Here is a 25,696-nt window from a genome sequence, read left to right on the forward strand (position 1 = left end):
AAGAGCAAGGCTGCAGAATAAATGAAACAACCAGAATGCTAGGCTGAGGCTGCCTCCTGCCTCAGTAGAGCAGCTATTGGCAAAGTCCCTTTTAAAGCTGTAGGGATTGACAAACCAGATTAAGAAAAGGAAAAAGCTACTCCAGGCCTGCCAGCCCTCCTCACTTTGTTCATTCCTGCCTGGAGAATCCTTCTCTGTTTCTTCTACCTGGGTAAGCCATGCCACCAGTCACAGCTCAACCTGAGCCACCCTGAAGCTCTAGCACACACCATGCTCACTCACTTTCCATCTCCCCAGGGAAACCAGCAGTCACGGTCTGGGAGATACACTTTTTTAATGGCCAGGGCTTGGTTCTTGCTACCATATGCTAGGTCCTACTGTGTGCTAGGAATCTGTTACGGACAACCTGTAATCCCTGTAACAATTCTGCAAGGTCGGGACTGAGCCCAGAGAGGCTGAGGGCACACACAACTACTGGATTACCTATAATAAATGGACTCTAATAAAGGACAGGAATCTGGCAGCGGCAGCCATCACTGACTGAGCACTTACTGAATGCAAAACTCTGAGCTAAGCACTTTACTACCTCTTCTTATCATCACACAAACCCACAGCGCTAGAGACATTTTTCTTTCATGAAAGGTAATAAAAGTGGCCAGGCATGGTGACTCACATCTGTAATCCCACTACTTTCGGAGGTCAAGGTAGGTGGATCACCTGAGCTCAGGAGTTCAAGACCAGCCTGGCCAACATGGCGAAACCCCATTTCTATTAAAAATACAAAAAATATTAGCCAGGCGTGGTGGCAGGCGTCTGTAGTCCCAGCCACTCAGGAAACTGAGGCAGGAGAATTGTTTGAATCTGGGAGGTGGAGGTTGCAGTGAGCTGAGATCGTGCCATTGCACTCCAGTCTGCGTGACAAAGCCAAACTCCCTCTCATTAAAAAAAAAAAAAAAAAAAGGGGCGGGAATGAAAGTGATGCTCAGAGAGATTAGCCAACTTGTCTTGGATCATGCAACTAGTGACATAAGCAGGACTCAAACCTCATCTGATATGACTCCAATGCCCTGTGCAAGGCTGAAAACATGTCTATAAATTACTTCTGGTGAGGATCCAAGAGGCTAGTCCAGTCTCCGGGGCTGTCCAGCTACACTTTGCCAATGGTGATTAGAGTTCGGAAGGCCAAAGACTTAGCTCTCAAAGATAGTGCAAATAACCCAAAATGTGTGGGCCACTTCTGAGCAGGCCGATCCCCCATGCACGAGTCCCAGGAGAATGTTCCGATCACTCCCAGCCATCCCAAATCCTCACTGGAACATCTTACAGGTAGAGGTTTCTCAACTGTTTTGTTCATCTGTTCATCCATTCATCTGCCTACCCACCTGGCCAGCCAAACATCTATGTACCTGTTGCAGATCATAATCTCGAAAGATACAATCCTGAACACCATAATCCCGAAAGGTCAAAATCCCTAAAGTCGAAAATCACAATCCCAAAAGATTAAAATGCAGAATGTTGAAATCTTAAAAGCCAGATGTGGTAATGGAGAAGCCAAATATCATTCCTTCTTCCTGTATTCCCGCACAATGAAAGAGATCAGTAAAACTGTTCCCTCGCAAAATGATGAAAATCCAGAATGCTGAAATCCTAAAGGCCAGATGTAGTAATGGAAAAGCCAAGTAGTATTCCTTCGTCCTGTATTCCTTACAGAACAATGGAAGAGATCAGTAAAACTGTTCCCTTGCAAAATAGCTATGGTAAGTGTACAGGGCTACTTAATGGTGAAAGACAAAAGTTTAAAAGCTAATTATCACTGGTGCTGCAAAAGGGGAAGAGCGCTTAATTGCAACAGCTGAGCAAGAACCAGAGTTTCAAATGGACAGCAAATACTACACTTCTATACTACAACCATTCTCTAAATGCAAGTACAGCAAGTATTTTGAAAAACATAGAAGTGAAAATGCAAGCAAAAAATACCAGAAATCTCCCCTACCAAATTATTCAACCATGTATAACGTCTGTCCCTTCACACATAGGGCCAATTCGCTACGTTATGTGTTTCACCTTCACATTGTTCCCAATACTGGAGGTACAAATTGTATAAAGACTTTTAGAGCGCTCTAATTTGTTTTACACATCTTTTGCAAATTTGACTCCTTGAAAGTGCATTATCACAAGGTTGACTTTGTGTGCAAGCATTGTATGTTTGTAAAACTGCTGAAACTTCCTCAAAAAATGAAGAAGTGTTCCTTTTTTATACCTCCATTTGTGAAAGATAAAACTTCTTGAGATTTCAGCTCTTTGGATAACTGCACATGAAAATTTGTAGCCCAAACCCCCATGTATATATGCATTAACTGAACACTTATTATATGCCAGGCACTGACAGGTGAGACCTATGCAGTTCTCATTTTCAAGGAGCTTTAAGTCTGGTAAGGGTGACAATGAGAAAGCAGGTCAGCATAACTTTAGCATGAAAGACATATGAATAAGGAATGACAGTGTACCACAAACAGGGACATCTGACACGCTGAATAGTCAGGAAAGGAGGAAATATCATTCATCTAGGCTAACCTGAGGATATGCTGGGGTTGCCCTGGTGCAGGTGAGAGGGCTGGTAAAGTGGGTGAGCAAAGCCCAGAGGGATCCTGGTTGCCTCATGAGAAGGACCTCTATCCTCCCACACCTGATCAGTCTATTCTCCCCTTGCTCACTTTGGTTCAGCCATGCTCTACGCTCATTTGTACATGCCATCACCTCTGCCCAGAACACTCTTCCTCAAAGTTTTGTGTATCTGACATTCTTGTATCAATCAGGCCCCATCTAGAATCCTTTCCTGACCACCCAAATAAAAGTGGCTACTCCCTTGCCCTAGTCCTACCCTAATTCATCACTCGGTCTTACTGCCTTCATGCATAGATCTTGATACAAATTGTCTTAATGATTTCTTGTTTTCCTGTTTATGGTTTCTCTTCCTGCCCCACCCCTCCAGAATATAAGCAGCATGGCATCTTGCCTCTCTCTCTTTGAACACTACTGTATTCTTAGCATCTTTAACAGTGTTTGACCCACAGTATGCCGGATATATATATATATCCCAGCACTTTGGGAGGCCAAAGTGGGTGGATCATCTGAGCTCAGGAGATATATATATATATAAACTTTTTTTTTTTTTTTTTTTTTCAGATGGAGTCTTGCTGTATCACCCAGGCTGGAGTGCAGTGGTGTGGTTTCAGCTCACTATAACCTCCTCCTCCCGGATTCAAGTGATTCTCCTGCCTCAGCCTCCTGAGTAGGTGGGATTACAGGCATGTGCCACCAAGCTAATTTTTGTATTTTTAGTAGAGACAGAGTTTTGCCATGTTGGCCAGGCTGGTCTCAAACCCCTGACTTCAGGTGATCCGCCTGCCTAGGCCTCCCAAAGTGCTGGGATTACAGGCATGAGACACCACACCTGGCCACCCTTAATAAATATTTATAGAATAAAAGACTAAATGGATAAATGCATGAACAAATGCACCAATTCAAGTTGCTGAAAGAAGTTCAGCATGCCACAGAGAATGGGAAATGGCAGGAGATGAACCAAAGGTCTCTGTAGGGACCAGGTCCATGCAGAGTTTCCAAAGACTAAGGAAATTGGACTTTATTCTAAAGGTGACTCTACTGTAAGTTTCTTTAGTCCCAAGACAGGACTGCAGCTACTCCAGAGAACACAGAGGTTAGGAAATTGAGAAAAAAGATGAGTTCTGTTTCTGATATGCCCTCCTGCCTGGGTGGGTCACTTGTCAGTTTTGTGAGCTGCAAATAACCTCCTTACTTAGTGCTTTAGCTTATTAGAGAGGAAAAAACATCCTTAGACAAGATAGAAAAGGGAGTATTATGGGGGAAGTTGGTAAGACAGATTTCAAAAAGGTTGTAGAGAATCAAAAACCAGAGTCCACAGCATGGCCAGTGGAAGAATATGGACGTGGGGCAGAAGATGACTGGCAGGGGTAGAGAGTAGGCCCTGCCAGTAGTGCAGGGTGTCCCTCACAGCACGTGGTGTGGGATCTCAAAAATACTGGAATTCATGTCTATCATGGAGTTCTGAAGCCTGTGTAACAAACAAGAGAACAAAAAGTCAGAGGTGCAGGCTAGGTGCGGTGGCTTACTCCTGTAATCCTAACACTTTGGGAGGCTGAGGTAGGTAGAGCACTTGAGCCCAGGAGTTCCAGGCCAGCCTGGGCATCATGGTGAAACCCCATCTCTACAAAAAATACAAAAAATGAGCCAGGCACAGTGGCACATGCCTGTAGTCCTAGCTATTTGGGAGGCTGAGGTGGGAGGTTCACTTGAGCCTAGGAGGCAGAGGTTGCAGTGAGTCAAGATCATGCCACTGCACTCCAGCCTGGTGACAGAGTGAGACTTTGTCTCAAATAAAAAAGTCAGAGTTGCAGTGAGGGCTTTTAGCTCTGCTCCTGGGCCAGAAGAATAGGAAGAGGCTGGGGGAAGTGGGAGCTGAAGACAGATAGGACTTAGGGATGGGGCTGTAGGGACCCTGAACTGTTGAACAACTCACACTGCTAGGAGATGAGTACATCCTGGCAGGGGAGAGAGTGCAGTTTGTTCATAGGAGACTCATCATTGAGATCTAGGAATTAATGATGAAACTGGAAGGGGGTAAAGAGAAAATGGCTGAAAATACTGTCAAAGCAAATCCTATGGAAGTTAATATAGCTGATAGGGAGCACCTACTATGTCTCAGGCACTGGATTAAGCAAGCACTTGATACATTTAATTTAATCCTTGTAGCAAGCCTATGAATTAAGAAAAATCAAGGTTTCAAAAGCATGCATAATTTGCACAACATGACACTGCCAGAAAGTAGTAGAGCAGGGATCTGAACCTAGGTCTATCCGATTTCAGAGACTAAGCACTGGGAAGAGATTCTTAAGACAAAAGAAATAGGTATAGTAGGAAGTGAGGGATAAATCAGCCAGCCTGGACATTGATTATTGATGCCCTCTTTACCATGTCCCAGTAAGCCATTTCTGCCCATGGTTCTCTGCCCACGGAGTCCTAACACTTCCTTGGGAACCCACACCACCTCGCTCTTAGTCCTCACGGCCTGGATACGGTTCCACCCCTGGTTCTCAGAAGTGAAGCATGTGTTTCAGGCCTCCGCTATCAGTATGATGTTGTCCCTGGCCACGGGAGATGGTTGGGGACATAAATGCAAACTAAACCTGTCTAATCAGTATGAATCTCAGAGCTTCTGGACCAGACTCTGGCTCCTTCCTACTGGATTTTAACTTTGACGACATGAGTTTGGGACCACTGCAGCTATCTTGCCACCAGGCCCTAGATGTGCCAGGGACCTCCTCATGGAGCTCAAGACTGAATTCAACACACAGGCGGGAAGAGCGCAGACTCTGAGAATATGACTTCTAGTGATGTTGTCTGAGCCTTGAACCCCATTGTTTCTAAAGCCAGATCTATCTTGAGCTTTTCAGTGACATGAACCAATAAATTCCCTCCTTTTAAAGTAAATTTCTCTGTATTTTCTGTCATCTGCAATCAACATTCCTAATACATACCACCACTAATAAAGGAAGCATCTGCCTGTATGAATAAAGACAGAAGCCTCTGGGTGAGAATCACAGAGGGAGCAAATGAAATGCTACTGTTGGGGCCACCCACTTACAGAGATGGAGCTTTTCCAAGGCCAAACACCAAACTGGAAGACAGGCAAGATTTAGTCTGCCTGATGAATAATTTTAACCAACCAAATGTCTGAATATCTTATTCTGGAAAAATAGAACATTCAGTAAGTCTGTATTTGCTTGGCTGACAATTTCAGCTCTCAGAAATTTATGGAGAAATGCTATTATGTCTTTATTGGAAAAACTTGTGTTTTTTATTTTGTTTTAGTTTCTTGGGCTTGTTTTTGTTTTTGTTTTTTCTGTTTTTCGTTTTGTTTTGTTTGAGACAAAGTCTCACTCTGTTGCCCAGGTTGGAATGCAATGGCATGATCTCGGCTCACTGAAACCTCTGCCTCCTGAGTTCAAGCGATTCTCCTGCCTCAGCCTCCTGAGTAGCTGGATTACAGGAACCTGCCACCATGCCCGGCTAATTTTTGTATTTTTAGTAGAGACGGAGTTTCACTATGTTGGCCAGGCTGGTCTTGAACTCCTGACCTCAAGTGGTCTGCCTGCCTTGGCCTCCAAAAGTGCTAGGATTACAGGCATGAGCCACTGTACTGGCCTGTGTGGGTTTTTTTGTTTGTTTTGTTTTGTTTTGTTTTTCTGGGACAGAGTCTCGCTCTGTTGCCCAGGCTGGAGTGCAGTGGCTCCATCTCAGCTCACTGCAAGCTCTGCCTCCCGGGTTCACGCCATTCTCCTGCCTCAGCCTCCTGAGTAGCTGGGACTACAGGTGCCCGCTACCATGCCCGGCTAATTTTTTGTATTTTTAGTAGAGACAGGGTTTCACTGCGGTAGCCAGGATGGTCTTGATCGCCTGACCTCGTGATCTGCCTGCCTCGGCCTCCCAAAGTGCTGGGATTACAGGCGTGAGCCACCACACCCGGCCTTGTGTTTTTTATTTTTAAAGGGACAAAACCTTGGGCAAACATGATCATGAAGTTTTAAGAGTTTATTAAGAGCATAATAAGAATACATCTCAAAGTCAGAGAAAAATTAGGGATGATACAATTGCCTGAGACTAGGGAAAGGGGAGGAGCCCTTCCAACACCAAAACCTGATGCTAAAAAATACCCAAATCTCAGCTATCTAGATTAATCCTCAAGGGTTCTAGCCAGACGTCATTTATCAATCATGTACTTTTTTCCTATAAAGTTCAATCTCATTCTCAAATTCTCTCCTACCTAGCATCCTAGTCAGCCACAATGAATTGAGCAAAGTTGGGACACAAGAAGAAACCCATTTTGCCATCTTTAATGTAATAACACAGGGAACTCTTGGAGCTCAAATTATAAAAGGACATGTACAATAAATGGAAAGTGGGGCACAAATCCATAGTGGAATGGGTCCACATGAACAATGGCAGAAAAAGCAAAGTCTAGAAGGAGTTGTTTGTTTATTTAAAGTAAAACAAAACAGAAACAAAATTTCTATTTATTAAAATAAAGGAGGGTTTTAAAAAAACAGATGTAGGTGTCTCTGCTTAGGGAAGAAGACCCAGCATAAACAGAGAAGGCAGAATTCTCCAGCTTCTGGGTTTAATTCCACATCTTCATTAAGAAGAATGATCTTCACCAGGAAAAAGAGAACAAACCTGGTTAAGACAGCCTGAAAGTCCATGATGGGGAGGAAGAACAGGAAGCCCTACTCTCCTGTAGTTGAGCTCCAGGCCCAGCTATTGGTGGTGCCCCAGTGACATAAGGGAATTTGGGCTTGAGAAACCTATTGGGTGATCTCTAAGGAATCAAAGGGAAGGGGGAAAAGGCCAGAATATTAGAAATTGGCACACAACATTCTGATTTTGAAAGAAGAGGAAAAACAAATTCCATAGCCTATCATCAACCTCTGCAAGAGGCTAAGCAGCACTGCTAACCCTGGCAGATTTCAGAGCACACAGGAAAGGAGGCAGCAAGAAAAGGCAAACAACTGAGTAGAAAAATGGGCAGAGGATAGGTACAGGAAATGCACTTAATAGGAAATACACGTGGCCATTGAGCTGGGCATGGTGGCTGGTGACTGTCATCTCAGCTACTCAGGAGGCTGAGCTAGGAGGATTGCTTGAGGCAAGGAATTCAAGACCAGACAGGGCAACATAGTAAGCCTGTCTCTAAAAAATCTTTTAAAATTAGCCAGGCATGATGTGGTGGCCCACAGCTGAGGTCCCAGCTACTAGGGAGGCTGACGTGAGAGGATTGCTTGAGCCCAGGAGTTCAAGGCTGCAGTGAGCTATGATCATACCACTGCACTCGAGCAGTGAGTGATAGAGTGAGACTCCGTGTCTTTAAAAAAAAAAAAAAGTGGAAATATAAAAGATCTTCACCATCATGGAAATATACATTAAATTAAGATAATCAGATACTATTTATGTACCAGGCCAGTAAAATTAAAAGACATAATATCAACTATTGGCAAAGATATGGGGAAATGACACACTCACTAGTGGAATACACAGCCTTTTTTTTTTTTTTTTTTGAGACAGAGTGTTGCTCTGTCGCCCAGGCTGGAGTGCGGTGGCCCGCAATCTCTGCTTACTGCAAGCTCCGCCTCCCGGGTTCATGCCATTCTCCTGCCTCAGCCTCTGAGTAGCTGGGACTATAGGTGCCCACTACCACACTCTGCTAATTTTTGGTATTTTCAGTAGAGACGGGGTTTCAGTGTGTTAGCCAGGATGGTCTCGATCTCCCGACCTCGTGATCCATCCACCTCGGCCTCCCAAAATGCTGGGATTACAGGCGTGGGCCGCCGCGCCCGGCCACACATTTTTCTTTAAAGGGCAATTTAGTGGTATTGGTTAAAATTAAAAACGTGTTATACTTTTACCCAGCAATCTGAAAGACTCACACATGCAGAGGCTTGTAGAAGGTTAATACAGAAATTTTAAATACAGGTTTTAAAACTACACTACAGTACATCTACACTGAAATACCATATGAGTAAAAATTAAAGGTGATTCATATATACTGATATTTAGTGATCTTTAAGACATCATTATTCATGCTTTCAGAAAGCACAAGAGAAACTTACATATAAGTGCATATACATATATATAAATGCATAGAAAATAGTTTAAAAGTCAATTAACCTGATTATAGAGATTACCTTCAGAAGGTGATTTGGGATATCTTTGTCTTTAGTTTTTGCATTTTTATACTGAGAATGTTTTCATTCATTATATAGTTAAATATACAATTAATATACATTTAAAAATTTGTATGTACTTAACTATATGTATACATATATATATACACACACGCACATATATATATACACACATAGTCGGCCTTCTGTATCCAGGGTTTCATATCCATGGATTCAACCAACCACAAATTAAAAATATTTAGAGGGGAAAAAAAGGATGGTTGTGTCTGTAGTGAATACATGCAGACTTATTTTCTTGTCATTATTTCCTAAACAATACAGTATAACAACTATTTACATAGCATTTACATTGTATTAGGTATTATATGTAATCTTGCAATGTAGAAATGATTTAAAGCATGTGCAGAGGTTATATGCAAATACACTACTTTATATAAGGGACTCTGAGTATTCTGGTATCTGTGGGGTTTCCTGGCACCAGTCCTCCATGGATACCAAGGAATGACTATACACATATACTGTAAACATATATGTATATTAAAAGAATGAAGAATAAAGACCAGGAAACAGTGACTGTTGGGGACTAGCTTGTGCACTAGGAGTAAGATGTGTCAGATCTAGCCAGTTTCCTTCTCCTTCGGTGAGAAGGGAGATGCCAACCACACTGTGAGCTGAGCCCCGCAGGCTCAGGCAGAGCCTTTCAGATCATTATTATAGAAACAACAGAAAAATGCAGGCTGGATGACAATGCTAGAAAGTAGAGCCAAAATTGACTGTTACTGATTCAGGGCCCATGTGGAAGCTCCTAGGGCAGTCTTTGGTCCCGTCCTGTTCAATATCTTCATTCATTCATTCGTCTAATCTCTCACTCGCTCACTCACTCAAAGACATTTGAGAGCTTACTATGTGTCAGATGTTGTGCATTGAGATATAAAGACAGGCCGGGCATGGTGACTCACGTCTGTAATCTGAGCACTTTGGAAGACCGAGGTGGGTGGATCACTTGAGGTCAGGAGTTCAAGACCAGCCTGGCCAACATGGTGAAACCCCGTCTCTACTAAATACAAAAAATTGGCTGGGCATGGTGGCGGGCACTTGTAATCCCAGTTACTCAGGAGGCTAAGGCAGGAGAATCGCTTTAACCCAGGAGGCAGAGGTTGCAGTGAGCCAAGATCGTGCCATTGCGCTCCAGCTTGGGTGACAAAAGCGAGACTCCGTCTCAAAACAAAACAAAACAAAACAAAACAAAACAAAACCAAGATATAAAGATGATCTCTGCTTTAAGCCTAGGATACTGAAAATTAGAAGGGGGAAACAAAAACAGTGTGAAAAATGCTCAGACTGAAGTGCTATGTGAGCTTCAGAGGGAAGAGCCTGACCATACCCTGGCCTCTTGATGGAGGTCACTATTTATACCTCTATTTATATTTCATGAGGTCTGTATGCTGCGTGAAAGAGATCATAAAGCTAGGAAGTACCACGAATTCCAAAAACCACATATATGTGAGGTGGAAAGATTCACAAGCTAAACATACCAGTGCAATCCATTTTCAGTCACTAAAAAGTTCCACCCTTAGGTTGCAAGAGAATACGCTTCAGTTCTGAGGCCTCACTGAAAGAACACTGTCAAAGAGCAAAGTGTCAGGATAGGAAGGAATGGGCCCAATGTGAGATGAAGGCCAGATAAAGGTATACGCAGACTTTTTCAGGGCCACTCTGATCTCTCTCTCTGAGCCCTTGATTTCACTCATATTCCTCTTGTTTTCTCTCAGGGAATCACCTACAGCCAATAGACTCAGGAATTTCAAGATCTCTGATTATATGCTTGGTTGAACTATTTCAGAGAGAGAGCAACTGGAAGATCACTCCCAGGTCAGGTCCCAGCAACATGGCAGTTAGTCTGTAGCAGATTTTCAGTTTGCAAGACCTTTCTTGATTGTCCTCTCCCCACCTGGTGCCCCAAGGTTGTCCCTTCATACATAAGAGAAGAAAAACCGAGAAGCACACACATGCCAGTTTCCATGGCTGTAGATCCCAGGCAGTTATTTCACCCTTCCAGGCCTTAGTGTTTTTGTTTAATGAAGAAAGTTTATAAAGAGAGGGTAATGCTTAATACAAGTGAGCAAATGGAATCTCAGGCACCCAAGAGGACCTATCTGGGTCCCAATCCTAGTGTAGGAGGTGCTGTGGCAGGGACTCTCCATCAGGACTAACCTCTTCAGTGATGATCGAGACAGCACCTGTGCAGCCTGGTTCATGGCCCTGACCCAAGCGTTCATGTCCTCCTGGGTGTCGGCACTGAAGTAGTAGGTCCTCATGCCCGACTGCTCGGCCTGAGAGCCCGCCGTGGAGCTGTTATAGATGAGCGCTCGCATCCCTGTGTGCACAGCCTGTAGCATGAAGACAGAAATGCAGGTCAGAGGGAGGTTATCACACATTTCCTTTATAGGAGCAGAAGCAAGGAGGCACTATGGCCCTTCCAGACTAAAAGTCCAAGCACCACCCAACTTGTTTCCACTGCTAGAAAACGTCATAGGCTAGATTTCTCTTTCTTAGTGCAGCCAGGCCGTGACAGCTGTCTGCTCCCCACAGTAAAAGCCCTGTAGCTGTAACTGTTTCCTACTTATCTTACTCCTGCTTTGGGGGTTGGGAGTGTGCACAAAGTCAAGGCTTATGTGAGAAACAGGCTTTTCAGAAAACCCTCATTTCATAGAGGCAGACTCTTGGGAATCCCTGTTTTGTTTTTGCTGAAGCCTGCGATTCCTGCTTTGGCTATAATCAGACAAGAATTGACTCAAAACTGGCTGCAACAGCAGGTGGCTTGATGTGGATGTTCACTGTGCTTCACTGCTTAGGCATCAAGTGTGATGTGTGCTCCTGAAAGAAGCTGCTGTTCTGTCTCTCGAAAAGAGGCACTACAGGATGTGAGGGCAATCTGGCTGTGACATCTGTCACCCCATTGATCACCAGGATTGATTTGGCTAATCCAGCTGGCTAAGCGGGTATCCCCTTCCTCCCTCACTGCTCCATATGCGTCCCTCCTGAAGCTGCACACTCAGTTGAAGAGGAAGACCATCCACGATAGAGGAGGACTGGTCTTCGGTCAAGGGTATACAAGTAGCTGCAGTCCCCTGCTAGAACCTCCAAACAAGCTCTCAAAAGAGAGGCATTACAGAGGTGGACAGAGATGACCAACAGTTAACTAAATATTCTTGCAAACCTACTCTGTCCTTCTGCCTCAAGGTGCTTTCACATGTATCCTTGCAAAAAAAAATCTCGAAAATAGGTACTCAGAATGACCACTGAAAAATGACTGGGAAGATTTGCAAATCAGAGACAATACCAGTTTTTCCCCTTGTGCTCTGATAAACCAGAGAGCCATCTTTTAAGTTTGCAAGGAACAATCTCACCAAATCTACATAAGAAGATGATGTGAAAAGAGGAAGATTTCCTGAGTACCTACTGTGTGTGTCCTAGGTACTTCCACAATTTAATATCATTGTAACTCTTAACAGCCTTGAGAGGTGGAGACAGAATCTCTGTTTTACAGATGTAGCAAATGAACCTCTGAGATGTTAAGTAACTTTCCCAGATTTCCACACCTGGTAACAGATTCTTCACAGCACTTACCATTACCTGATGCTATTTATTTTACACACTTATTACCTGCTTATCATCTGTCTCCTTCCTCTATAAATATAAGCTACATGAGAGTAGAAACTTTGCTATTTTGTTCACTACTATATCCCCTGGAACAGTGCCTGACACATAGTAGATGCTCAATAAACATTTGTTGAAAGAACGAAGCGTTAGAACCCAGGTCTGACTCCAAGTCCAGGCTTCTCTGTATATTGCTCCCAGGTACTATCCAGAAGTGAGGGTGATTACACAGATAACTGGTTCGATACTCTGAATCCAGCATGAAAGGCAGACCCCATGCAAGGACCGGGCAGAGAAAACAAAATGAGAACGAATGAAAAACTGGACAATGACGTGCTTCTGGAATCACTAATGGTCATAGATGAAAACCTCTCAAATGAACCTTCAGCATTTACTTCTCCTCCCTGCCCTCTTAAAATCCAGATCTAAAATGCATAGTAAATATGGGCCTGCTTCTGACATTTACATATCTGAGTCCATCCAGCTCAGTGCCAAGGGAGTCTAGGCAAACTTGGCCTGCAGCCAAGGATCCCTATAGTGGCTGAAGCAAACCTGATATCCTTCCTTTGCATGTATAAGGTATTCACTATCACAGGAAGGATTCCTTCTATTTTAAGCAAGGTGGAAATATGCCAGTAAGAACAGAATAAGGCAGGGCGCAGTGGCTCACACCTGTAATCCCAGCACTTTGGGAAGCCAAGGCAGGTAGATTACCTGAAGTCAAGAGTTCAAGACCAGCCTGGGCAACATGTTGAAACCTCGTCTCTATTAAAAATGAAAAAAAAATTCCTGGGCATGTTGGCGCATGCCTGTAATCTCACCTACTCGGGAGGCTGAGGCATGAAAATTGCTTGGACCCAGGAGGTGGAGGTTGCAGTGAGTTGAGATTGAGCCATTGCACTCCAGCCTGGGTGACAGAGTGAGACTCTGTCTCAAAGGAAAAAAAAAAAAAAAGAACAGAATAAGAAGGAACCTGTGCATGTCTTACTGAAAATCAGCAAAAATCCTTGGAAAATATCCCCTGGATAATGATCCCACAAGATCTCTGACACACTCTCCCAGCCTTTTGTGCCCAGCTATAGAGGATTCTGGGACAGGTGCCTATCCCAATACACACAAGCATGGGGAGCCCTCTAAGGTACAATAAAGACAGTAGATCCCTGCTGTACAAAAATTCACAGAGCCAGCCTTGTCCAGGAAATCAACATGGGACATGCCTCAAACATGCAGACATGGGTTTGCATGTCTATTTGCAAATGAGCCTTGAGAGTTACATCCACCATTATGAAGGAGTTACACATGATTGCAAATATAACCCTGGTCACTAATAAATGAGCAGGTGCTGTGCCCAGCTGCTGTTGACTCTGAAGAGCAGATTCCAACTGCATTCTGCCTGTGTGAGGGCATATACGATGGATTAACTGTGAAGGCAAGAAGTACAGAGAGTTTCCTTTTAATCTGGCCAAGTGACCCCAGTCCAAAATGTCCTGAGCCTAGGACCCAGATGATGTGAATCGTCTCACTCCTGCCCTAGTGTCAACTCAGAGATGGTACAGTTTTCTCTGCTCTTTGCTTTCCAGTTAACATAATCCTATGAAGCAACTTTGCATAACTGAATAGAAAACAAGCTATGCCTAAAGGAAATCAGGATGTGAGTGAAGAATTTACTTCAAAGACATGACACCCATAGGATATGGTTGCTCTCCTGGCTCTTGGACCTCAGTTCTAGACACAGCACTGGTGAAGGAGCCAGAATCCTCATGGTTCAAGCCTCCAACATCAGCCTTTAGAATAGAGAAACCTCAGTGGAAAATACAGGAGCACCCAGGGCCCATCAACTGGCTGGTTCATTCTGGAACTTGTTCAACAATAATGAATCATTTATTGAGTATTTACTATGTGAAAGGCACCCTACCAAAGTTGGAGGGACAGCATTAAACAAGGTCATGATAGTTTATAGCCATATAGAAGAGAAATACTATGGACAAGTAACTACAGCTGTAGTAAGTGTCATCAAGGTCAGGATGCTGTGAGGAAGATAACAGGGGAGCCCAGCTTGATCCCTGAGGAACTGACATTGCAGCTGCCTTCTACATAGCAGGTAGCCATTTAAGTAATAGCAGAGAGGAGCTAGGTAGCACCCCATGAAGGACACGTGTGCACAGTGTGTTCATCTTTAACGATGAGGCCAGCATGACTGGCGCAGAGGAATGGAGGGAAAAACCGCATAAAGGGATGCTGCCGAAGTTGGCAGGGCCAGACCACCAGGGCCTTGCAGATCATGTAGGGTTTTGTCTTCATGAAAGAGCAATGAGAAACTATTAAAGGGTGTTTTGTCTTGTTTTGCTTTGTTTTGAGACAAGGTCTTGCTCTGTTGTCCAGGCTGGAGTGCAGTGGCACTATCTTGGCTCACTGCAACCTTCTCCTCCCTGGTTCAAGCAATCCTCCCACCCCAGGCTCCTGAGTATCCTGGACTACAGGAGCACACCACCATGCCCGACTAATTTTTGTATTTTATGTAGAGATGGGGTTTTGCCATGTTGCCCTGGCTGGTCTCAAACTCCTGGGCTCAAGTGATCCACCCACCTTGACTTCCCAAAGTGCTGAGCCACTGCACCCAGCCTTATTAAAGGGTTTAAACTGGGGAATGATGTGATCAGATTTTGTTTGGAAAGACCACTCTGGCTGCAGTATAGGGAAGAGGTGCGAATCAGCAGAAACAGGTGAGGGGGGATGGGTCAGGAGGCTACTACAGGAGCACAGGTGAGAGATGGTGGTGGACGCAGAAAAGGGGAGGAGCAGACAGGGTCTGGAGAGAACTTGCAGGTAATATCTACAGGCCTTGGTAATGGACTGGATATGGGAGGAGAGGGAACACCAGGTATAAAAGATAAGAGTCTCGAGTTTACAACTTGCAGAGGCAGTGGTGACCATTTATTGAGATTAAGAAAAGGGGCCGGGTGCAGTGGCTCATGCCTGTAATCCTAGCACTTTTGGAGGCTGAGGCAGGTGGATCACCTGAGCTCAGGACCAGCCTGGCCAACATGGTAAAACCCAGTCTCTACCAAAAATACAAAAATTAGCCTGGCGTGGTAGTGGGCACCTGTAGCCCCAGCTACTCAAGAGGCTGAGGCAGAAGAATCTCTTGAACCTGGGAGGCAGAGGTTGCAGTGAGTGGAGATCACGCTACTACACTCCAGCCTGGGTGACTGAGCGAGACTCCGTCGAGGGGAGGGGAGGGGAGGGGAGAAGAGAAAACGAGATTCTCATGTCCAACCTTTAGGCTGACTACAAGCAGTACAGTGAACAGGGTAAGAACTTGGGCTCTTGGAATCAGCCTGAGGTCCAAGGTGGACTCTGCCTCTTGCCCACTGGGTAACCCTGGGTAAATTATTCAACTTCCTCATGCTTTTGTTTCCTCATACTTAAAATGGGACTATGGGTAAAAGTAGCATTTACCTTATAAGGCCACGTGAAGATGAAATGAGACATACACTGCTTAGAGCAGCCTGGCATTTGTAAGGCTCAAAAGATGTCAGCTGATGTTACTGAAGGAGCAGTCACTTGAGCAACCTAGGGAGGTTGGCTGAAACAGCATTCTGGAAACTTTAAGACTCTTCTTCCTCCCTCCCCATCACAAATTTATAGGGAACTAAATCCAAACACAAGTAAGCCTGAACCCACCATATCTTGGGAAGTACAAGCACTGTCATTGGCCACAATTCCAATTACACATGAACACTCCCTGTGGTCTCTGTCTACAGAATGGGACTAGCAGAACTAGCTGATGAACCAGTTTTCCTGGTGAAAGGTCTGGGTGGGTGAGTCAACCATTTACAGTGCAGTGAGACAAAGCTGTGGAAGTAGAGAAGAAGGATATTTAACCTGTCCAGAGGGCTCAGAGAAGGCTTCCCAGACAAGGTGACCTTGAGCAGAGAACTGAAGGACAAGTAAGAGGTGGGAAAGGGCATTCCAGGCTGTGGCTGAAGTTTAAGTAAAGGCCTATAGGCAAGAAAGGTCCTGGGGCCTTAGGCAATTGTATATGGCTAGAGGAAAGACATAAGGTAGGAGTGGCTAAAAATGTGGCTGGAGATATAAGCTGGGGCCTCATGAATCACAATTGGCTTAATCAGCTGGGCACAGTGGCTCACACTTGTAATCTCAGCACTTTGGGAGGTCAAGGCCAGTGGATCACCTGAGGTCAGGAGTTTGAGACCAGTCTGGCCAACATGGTGAAACCCCATCTCTACTAAAAATACAAAAAAAAAAAAAAAAAAATTAGCTGGGCACAGTGGCAGGTGCCTGTAATCCCAGCTACTCGGAAGGCTAAGGCAGGAGGATCGCCTGAACCTGGGAGGCGGAGGTTGCAGTGAGCCAAGATTGTGCCATTGTACTCCAGCCTGGGTGACAAGAGCGAAACTGTCTCAAAAAAAAAAAAAAAAAAAAAAAGATTGGCTTTATCCTGAAAGCAATGGGGAACCACTGAAGGGCTTACAGTGGGAATACAACTGGAACAAGGGTGCAACTTAGGAACAGCATAAAGGATGAACTATAGGCTGCAGAGGAGTTCCAAGGCTGAATCAATGACAGCTAATGCTTACAGAGCACTTACTATACACTAGGTCCTGCTCCATAGTGTGCTCCCCAGGGGAGGGACGGTAGTGGCCAAGACAGAATAGTGGCAGCAAAAGTGGAGAGGAGGAGATGAATTTGATAGATATACAAAGAATAAAATTGAAAGGAGAGAGAAAAGGCAGCTCTTTCTTGGTGTCTTCTCATTCTATAATAATACACATGCTGATGCAAACTTGAGAATATAACCCCTAAAAAAGCAAGGATTTTGTCCTATTCATTGCTGTATCTAGCATTTATTATACTACCCAATAGACAATCAGAGCGTGCAACAGAAGTTTATAAAATAGAACTACATAAGTGAAAAACTATGCCTCTTGGCATGTCTTCAGAATCTAGAGCAGGGACCTGAACATTTTTTACGGCATGGACACTTTCAACAGTTTGATAAATACTATGAACCTTTTCCAGACTGTTAAGCAAGCAAAATAAGGGAAATCTATTATACTGAAATATAGTTCTTAAAATATTTTTTAAATGTGTGGTCTAGTGATGCAGGTGTTTGTTTACTAACGTACTGCATAATGGATCTGGTGGCAGATGTAATAATTATTGTGATTTTAAAATGGTGATGAGCATAAATGATATTTCAAGATACCTGCAACAGCTATAATGTGTTATGAAGATATCTATAGTTTCTATTGGTGACCAAGTCACAGGTACTGCTGATACACATTGTGACCTGCTTTCTTAATTGAAAAAAATGTTACCTTTCAGCTAAAGGTTAAAAAGTAGGCCAGGTACAGTGGATACTCTGAATTATCTCCGACAAGGTACCCTAGCACCAGTCTGAGAACTTCAGCTCTATATACAGAGAAGGACCAACATCAAAGGCAGGTATCAAGACCAGGCACAAAACACTGTGTATTCCTTGGTTTGCCCAAGAATATGGACCCTGAGCGGCATGCCCCCAGGGCCTACCCTCTGGCCCCTAAAAGAAGGATGCTGCAACCCAAATGAAAAGATAACTCTTTCAGACTCACAAAATCATTGCCCTTTCTGGAGAACCATCTAAACACCACCAGATCTGTCTGTAGTAGCTTTTCTCTGCTCTCAGATCCTGAGGACCTCAAAGACCTCTCCCAAACACATGATGCCTTCTGTCTCTCAGACAAAAGATTTAGGGAACACTCTCAGTAAAGTCTTTCTAAGAAAAATGTTGAGAAAAGAAAAGAAATCTAAGACAGATTAAAGATGTTTGCCTAGAATCTACTTTCACACCTCCAATGAAGTGTTAAGATAAAAAATATATATATAGTTATGATATGTTACTTTAAGGATATGCCAAATGTTGTTCCCAAAACATCATATGCAACATCACTATCCCAATTGTTTGCCCAACTGGGCAGTGCTCAACTCTAGAACGGAGGGTTTTCTAAGGAAGATTTTTCAGGCTGTAAAGGATGAATCTGAAAGCCACTGAACAAAATGTTTTCAGAGCCAGGAATAAGTTTCTAAAATGATACAATAAATGTCAATTCAAACCACCTTCTACCTCCTGTGATGTCTGTGCAGCAAGTGATCAAGATAAGACATGGAAGAAAAGCTAGGAAGAAGAGAAAATAATACAAAGTGGGAGCCCTATAAGAAAACTGAAAGAGAATAGAATTCAAGGCCAAGTCTGCCTCTGTCATCTTCCAGCTTTGTGACTTTGGGCGAGTTTCTTAAGCTCTCATATCCTTCCCTCACCATGAGCATTAAATGAGGTCACATGTATAAAAGTACTTCCCAAATCATGTTTTAAAGATATAAGGCAACAGTATTCCACGCATGAACGTGACACAGAGCAGTATCCCAGGATCACCAATCCTAGCAATTCTGGAGTGACACTCAGTAGCGTCACTCGAGGGAAAGAGAACAACTCAAAGCTGTTGATGAGTAAGGCCACAGCATCAGCTCAGTTCTGTGCCTCCTTAGGAAGGAAAAGTAGAAGGAAGATGAGACTGACTTTCCAACCACCAGCACCACCATGGCTCCAGATCAAGATGTTGATGGAGACTCTGACTTTGCAAGCCCCTCACAGATGAAGGACCAGCTGCAGACCAACACTTTCCTTTAACCCTTCCAGACAATGACAGGCATCTTACCTTGAACTTTCCCATGATCCTTTATCTACAGCTGGAAAGCATGACTTCTGTTCAATCTTTTTTACTACCCACTGTCTAGTATTCATCTTGTGCCCCCAACATGGAAATGGCCAAGCAACAAGTATAGTGGGAGCAGGAGCCCCTACTCCAGCTTGAAGTGTATGACACTGCCTCATATCTTAAGCAGCCAAGAGAGGGCTGTGCCCTGTGGCAACTGGCACCAAGGGCTGCTTGCTTCAGTGCTCTCTAGGATGTCCACTCTGCCTAGGACACCAACTGCCAGTAAAGCAGATCTTCAATCCACCCCACCCTTACCTTCCCTGGGGGACCCAAGATCTTAACACCTGCAGTGAAGGAAATCCATGGAGGCCACCAACAGAGAAGACCTCAGGGCTCCCTATGTTTGAGCCTAAACACACCTTCCAAGAGCCTCCACACCTGACAGGTGCTACAGGGCGAAACTGCCATTAATTATCATGGCCTCACTCAGCCCAAATGGTACAGACACAGAACAAGTAGGAAAGGGGTTTTACTGGTAAAGGGATCTGCCTGGAAATCTTCTATGATCCAGAAGATAAACCAAATTTCATTCTAATTGCTTTTCAACAAGATAAACAAAGTGGACAAAGCTGACAGCCTCTTCAACACAGAGGCCTCTAACCTTCAATGTGAGTTTTCATAATATAAAGGATACAAACCCATTATGAGGGGTCACCAGTTGCACGAAATGGCTGGATGCTAGGCTGGCTGAGTACGGTGATAAGATAGCTCAAGAAGGGCTTCGATAGGTAACCACAAGACTGGCAGTGACAGGAAGGAGTGGTCTGAATACTTGAACATGGCTTGGCGACTTCAAAACTTAGAGTCAAATGACAGTACTGGTCATGTGATATTATTCTTGTTTAAATAACTTACAACTTTGTTAACCTGAATCTGACACTCTCTAGCTTCTTAGCTTCTTCCCCCTCCTGACAAAAGCAACTGCTTTTATGAAAGCATTTTGAGAACACAATTTCTTTAGACAGAATGGCTGCATTAGAGGTGTAGGGGCAGTACCTTAAAGGAGTATTTGCGGCTTATGCGATCCTCAGGGGCCACAGGCGAGATCACGTAGCTGGGCAAGGGGATGCTCCCGAGGACCGCTTCTTCTCGGCTATCTTTGAATGGAAAAACGCATCAGAACAACCTTCTGGGCAGCTTCCCTGGGCTCATCCGTTCCACTGCTTCCAGAACTTCAGCCAAGTTGTTTCCTCCCTTTGTAATGTCCATCCTCCCCTGACCCACATACAGGCAAAGCTCTATCCATTCTTTTTTTTTTTTTTTTTTTGAGATGGAGTCTCACTCTTGTTGCCCAAGCTGGAGTGCAAGGGCACGATCTCAGTTCACTGCAACCTCTGCCTCCTGGGTTCAAGTGATTCTCCTGCCTCAGCCTCCCAAGTAGCTGGGATTACAGGCGCCCCCCACCATGCCCGTCTAATTTTTGTATTTTTAGTGGAGACAGGGTTTCACCATGTTGGCCAGGCTGGTCTCGAAGACCTGACCTCAGGTGATCCACCTGCTTGGCCTCCCAAAGTGCTGGGATTACAGGCATGAGCCATAGCGCCCGGCCAGCCCTACCCATTCTTAAAAGCCTATCTCCTCTCTTTTTTCTAAGAAGCCTCCTCAGATTCTCCCATGATGGAATTCACTTCTCAGTCCCCCTGAACTGCTCTGAAAGCACCAATAGCAGTCTAGCCTTATCTTAAAAGTAAGCTCTTTCTCCGCATTTTGAGACCTCCCTCTTAACAACACTCCCTAACTTTATGTTCTGGGGCTCCACAGAAGCTCAGATGGCCAATTCAATTCACCAGTTGCCCATCCAACGTCCAATAAATCCAGATGACAGGTTACAAAATACAATCAATGATCCACACTTCTCATTTCTCCAGAGTACCTCAAAGGTAGACCTATGTCCCAAATGGGACAGAAACAGAAATGACTCTGAATCTTGAGACCCTTAGTAGCAGGCAAACTGGATTCTATTTACTTTAACCCAACAGACTGAACTTCCTGTGTCAGGACTGGTAAAACCGAAGTCACAACCATCCACATATGTAAAACTAAACACTTTGGCAGGGTAATAAGCTACTTGTTAGCTCACCTTTATAGTAAAATAAGCAGTAATCAGCAAGCACAAACCACCTCCTTTTCCACAGCCTCATCCCAGAACTGTCCTGCAAAGCAAAGAAAACTAGTCAGGGTCACATCTGGGCATACTGTTGTCCCTCTCCAAGAATGCACAACCTGATTCCAGAACCAAATATTTGCCTATATTCACTCTTTCTTTTAATAAATAAAAACCATTTTATTGAATAACCATTCTTTGAATAGGACATTAGAACTTAGATTAAATAATGGTTTATCCTAAGGAAGCAGGGTTTTTATTTTTGTCTCCTAGAAACAAATTAATGTATAATATTATAAGCCACTTTCTTCTAGAAAGTAAATTAAGAAAGGAATCAGTTCTTAACAAAAAGGTTTTTGTTTGTTTATTATTTAGGTGGCTACGCTATCAAATACCTCCATTTATGCTGACTGGAAAACTGAATTTACATTGAACTATTAAAAAGAGTCTAAGTTACCTAATGAATTAAGTGAGGCAAAGTTCTCATTAGACTATGCTCAGTTCTGTGCCATATAGGATGTATTCTGCTGTTGTGTTTTCCTTCCATTCAATATAAAAGGATTTGGATTCTCTTTGCTATCAAATTGTCTCATAAGAAAAATCTGTCTTTACTCATCTGAAATGTAAATGTTTGTATTTATCAATAATGTTTTAAATTATTGTGAATATTTTTTAAAAACATGGCAAAGGCAGAAAAACAGAATGTTTTAGGGTGAGTGTTCTCTCAAACCTAGGAAAACCTCAGAGCATCTTTTAGTTTTAGAGATGGCTGTTCACATCTGTTATCCCAGTGTTTTGAGAGGCTGAGGCAGGAAGATCGCCTGAGGCTAGGAATTCAAGACCAGCCTGGGCAACATAGTGATACCCCATCTGTAAAAAAATTTTTTTTAATTAAAAAAATAGAGATGGCTGTTAAATTGTCTTCCTTCTGCAGAAGTTTTTGACAAGCTTGAAAAAAATCTAACAATTTCCAAACTGAAATACAACATGAGGATTGTTCCTCCTCTACTTACTAAAATGCTAAAAGCAAATTTAACTTGATGATTTCAACTGTTTATCAGTTTTATCTTCTGCAAATCAAGAGATGATTTCTAAGGTATTGGCACATGATATTTGCTTTGTCTGGAGACCTCTTATCTATGCTTCCATGCCTGGTTCAAATATCACTTCCTCCAGGAAGCCTTTCTGGACAACCCCCAGTATAGCCACTGTCTGTTGTGTGTCCACAGCACACAGATCTCTTTGGTTACAGCACAGCCAAAGGGCCTGGGCTAGGTGTTGGGAATTATTTACAAATACTTCCCTCTCTCTCCATATGTCAAAGGAGCATCCTTTGTTTAACGGGGACAGGGATGCAAACGGAAGAAGTCAGAGGGTTAAATGACTCAAGTGAGAAAAAGACATGGGCAAATGTAAGAAAAGAGGCAGGACAGGACTGTGAGGGGCAAGTGGGAGCAAGAGAGGGTGGTACCAGGAGTGTCCAACAGAAGAGGCAGGGAGCTGTTGCAGCTGCCATAGGGCCAGAGTTGCAGAGGAAGATTTTAAAGGGACTTTTGGGATTTCTCCTGTGTGCTATGCAATGTAATGCCCTCCTCTGTCTTCCCACAAAGCTTCACCAAAACTTACATTGCAGCTCTGACATTTTTGGATGCTATGCTAGGTGCGAGACAGGGCTGAGTGACAATGTGACAAGTGAGAGATATGCTATCTGCTTCTCCTGGTAGCTGATGAGTTCCTCAAGGGCAGGAACCACGTTACTTTCTCTTGATACTTGCTCTTAGCAGCTTAGGACATGGCAGGCACTTTGCAGCATAGATGAATGAATGACCGGCAAGGAGAGAAGAAGAGCAAAAGAGACAGGGTCTCTAGCTCTGGGAACTCGCAACCCAGCCATGAACAGAGGACCCCAGGCAGGTCAACTGGCAGTAGGGATTCCAATGAAGAATGACCTCAGCTCATAGAGCCGACAAGACTTCCTGACTGAATGCATGTGGGGGAAGGAGGATCTGGTGATAATGCTGAGGTTTCCAACCTGAGTGCCTGGGAGAATGGTGGTAACGTTACTAAGATCTGGAGAAACCAGTCCTGGGGAAATGGCAGGCCAGGGTAGTGAGGAGATAATGAGCTGAATTTGGCTGAATTGGAATTTGAGATGCTAGGTGGATATGTATGCTAGACAAGGGGGAGAGGAAAAGATGAAAATTTTCAGCCAAATAATAACAAAGAATCTTTGACATCAGGAAGGCCAGGGCAAGTAGTGGACTGGCAGGAAGGCTGGATTCAGGCTGACCACCCACACTGTGGCCTGGACCCCAGGGCAGCCAATAGCACCAGGGGCCAAAGTGGTCAAGTGGGTTTTGGGAGAGAAGCTGTAACCATTGAGCAGACAGTTCACTCATAAGAACAAACAGCAAATAATGCAGTGCAGCAGGTAGAATCCAGTTGCCTCAGACAAACTCAGTAACAGAAAGCTTATGTGCCCGTCCCTAGCTTCCTGGGGACTGGGAAAGGAGAGAACTCAGTCAGAGCCATTTCCTCCACAATTCTCACTCCTCGGCATCCTCACCTGCTTGTGCAGCCAGCCCCTCACCACCACGGGAACATTGGGGTTCCTCCGAATGGCCTGGTCTCTCTTCCCAAAGCTGTGGACTTTATTGCTGGACTTTATGATCTACGAAAAAGCAGACTGAATTTTAGCAGCAGGGAATTTAAGGTGACATAAAAAAGCACTTGAATGTTAGGAGGACCGTCGGCTCTCTCTGCTTCACTCTAAACGGCAGCACCCTTTGATCAAATGAACAGCCAGGAGACAGGGAATGGGCGTGCACATGGCCACAGCATTCTAATTAAAAGGCAAGCCCACGACCTGCCAAACCTCCCAGCTGGGTCACAGAAAAAAAAATTAAAAGGAATTTTTCAATCAACTTTCAGCAGCAGTTGTTGGCTATAATATGTTCCGTGGTTTTCTGAAGCAAAGCTAATTTTTGGTCACAGCTTTTTGCCAATTTCCAGATATTTACCCTTCCTATCTGGGTTCATCCCTTGGCACTCTCCTCCTCTCCTCAATGCTGGTTCTTTTCCCTGATCCTTAGTGTTTCTACACCTGGAGCACAAAAACTTCTGGGTCCTTCCCAAGGGCACCCTTTCTCAGGGCCTCATGTCACCAAATCTCTCCAGGCTCTCCTTAACACACAGCTACATGTAAACAGAAACGTGGCCCTCCCAACCACACGAGGAAAGTTAAGAACATGCTCAAGGACCTAGACACCAGTGCTGGATCTGTCAGCAATCACCTGTTTTGTTGCCCAAGGGACATACCCTTCTTGGCCTCAATTTCCTAATCTGTCATTCGGGGAGAACACTTCTATGGGTCTCTCTCACAAAACTATAGTGAAGATCAAATAGACTGTTGGTTACAAAGGGGCTTGGCAAAATATAAAAGAGGGGAAGGAAGGAACAAGGGGCCAGGAGCTCACCTTGGGTCCAGGCTTGGCCTCCAGGGTGGAGGCGGTCCCAGCCGTGGATGTTTCACTGACCATGCTGGACGGTCTTTGGTTTCTCTCTTGCTTCGACATATGTGGATTTGGCCTGTGGAAAGACAGGGGATTCCAGTGAGTAAGAGCTGAGCTGCAGAGTAGGAAGTGCAGTAAGATCAGCTTCGGGTAGGAATTGTTGCTGGGCCTTAGAACAACCCAACCCTGATTGTTTGGAGGCTGCCTGACTCCAGACTGCAGCCAGAGGGCTGCGATGTCCAGCCTGCCCGTATGTTTCAGGGAATCAAGAGGATGACAAACAAGCACATCTCCACAGCCTGACACCCCAACAAAGGAGGACAGACTATCATCCCTGCTGTTGTCTGGAAGTCCCCACACTCACTCTCTTAATCAGGTGTCTGTGACAACTGCCCCATCTGATGGGCATGCACAGATGTGCCACTCTTCTCAGCACGCAAGAGCAATCCATGCCCTCACACACACCTCCATTTCCCTGGCTCCCAAAAGAAGCTGTTTATAATTAGTAACAAGAAATCACTTGGCGCACACAACCACACCCCCAGATACACACAGAGAATCCCTTACATAAATGCCAGTGGGGCTTGTCTCCCAAAATAGACTACTCAACAAAGAGTCCTATTCTGGGAACACTCCATTTGCCCCAAAATAGAGCTATCAGAGATATTAACCCATTGTGCTATGCCTGGAGAGCAGGAAGAAATGAAATAAGCCTTGGGCCCCCAGTAAGAATCTCTGGGGCTTCCCCATTAGCATCCCAGACACATGGAACTTCCCACCAAGAAGCTGCCCTGGGATGGCCAACTCTCTGGGAGCAACTCAAGAGCCACTGAAGAGTCCTCCTCACCTGCCTCCGCAGATACC

The 25,696-nt window shown here is 44.4% G+C and overlaps 1 protein-coding gene across 9 annotated transcripts in view; it reads right to left on the minus strand.

The window, feature by feature from the left end:
• Window positions 1-25,696, minus strand: part of PLEKHA7 (pleckstrin homology domain containing A7) — a 232,353-nt gene that overhangs the window by 53,779 nt on the left and 152,878 nt on the right. For all 9 annotated transcript variants that reach the window (XM_021926852.2, XM_021926849.2, XM_017948580.3 and 6 more), the window contains 5 exons: window positions 24,797-24,908; window positions 23,887-23,991; window positions 21,297-21,369; window positions 20,213-20,313; window positions 10,992-11,167 (listed from right to left, as the gene is read on the minus strand). In XM_021926852.2, the coding sequence (XP_021782544.1) occupies window positions 10,992-11,167; window positions 20,213-20,313; window positions 21,297-21,369; window positions 23,887-23,991; window positions 24,797-24,908 (567 nt within the window). The remainder of the gene's footprint in view (window positions 1-10,991; window positions 11,168-20,212; window positions 20,314-21,296; window positions 21,370-23,886; window positions 23,992-24,796; window positions 24,909-25,696) is intronic.

This window comes from Papio anubis, chromosome 12, assembly GCF_008728515.1.
Source record: "Papio anubis isolate 15944 chromosome 12, Panubis1.0, whole genome shotgun sequence".
NCBI classification, from domain to species: domain Eukaryota; kingdom Metazoa; phylum Chordata; class Mammalia; order Primates; family Cercopithecidae; genus Papio; species Papio anubis.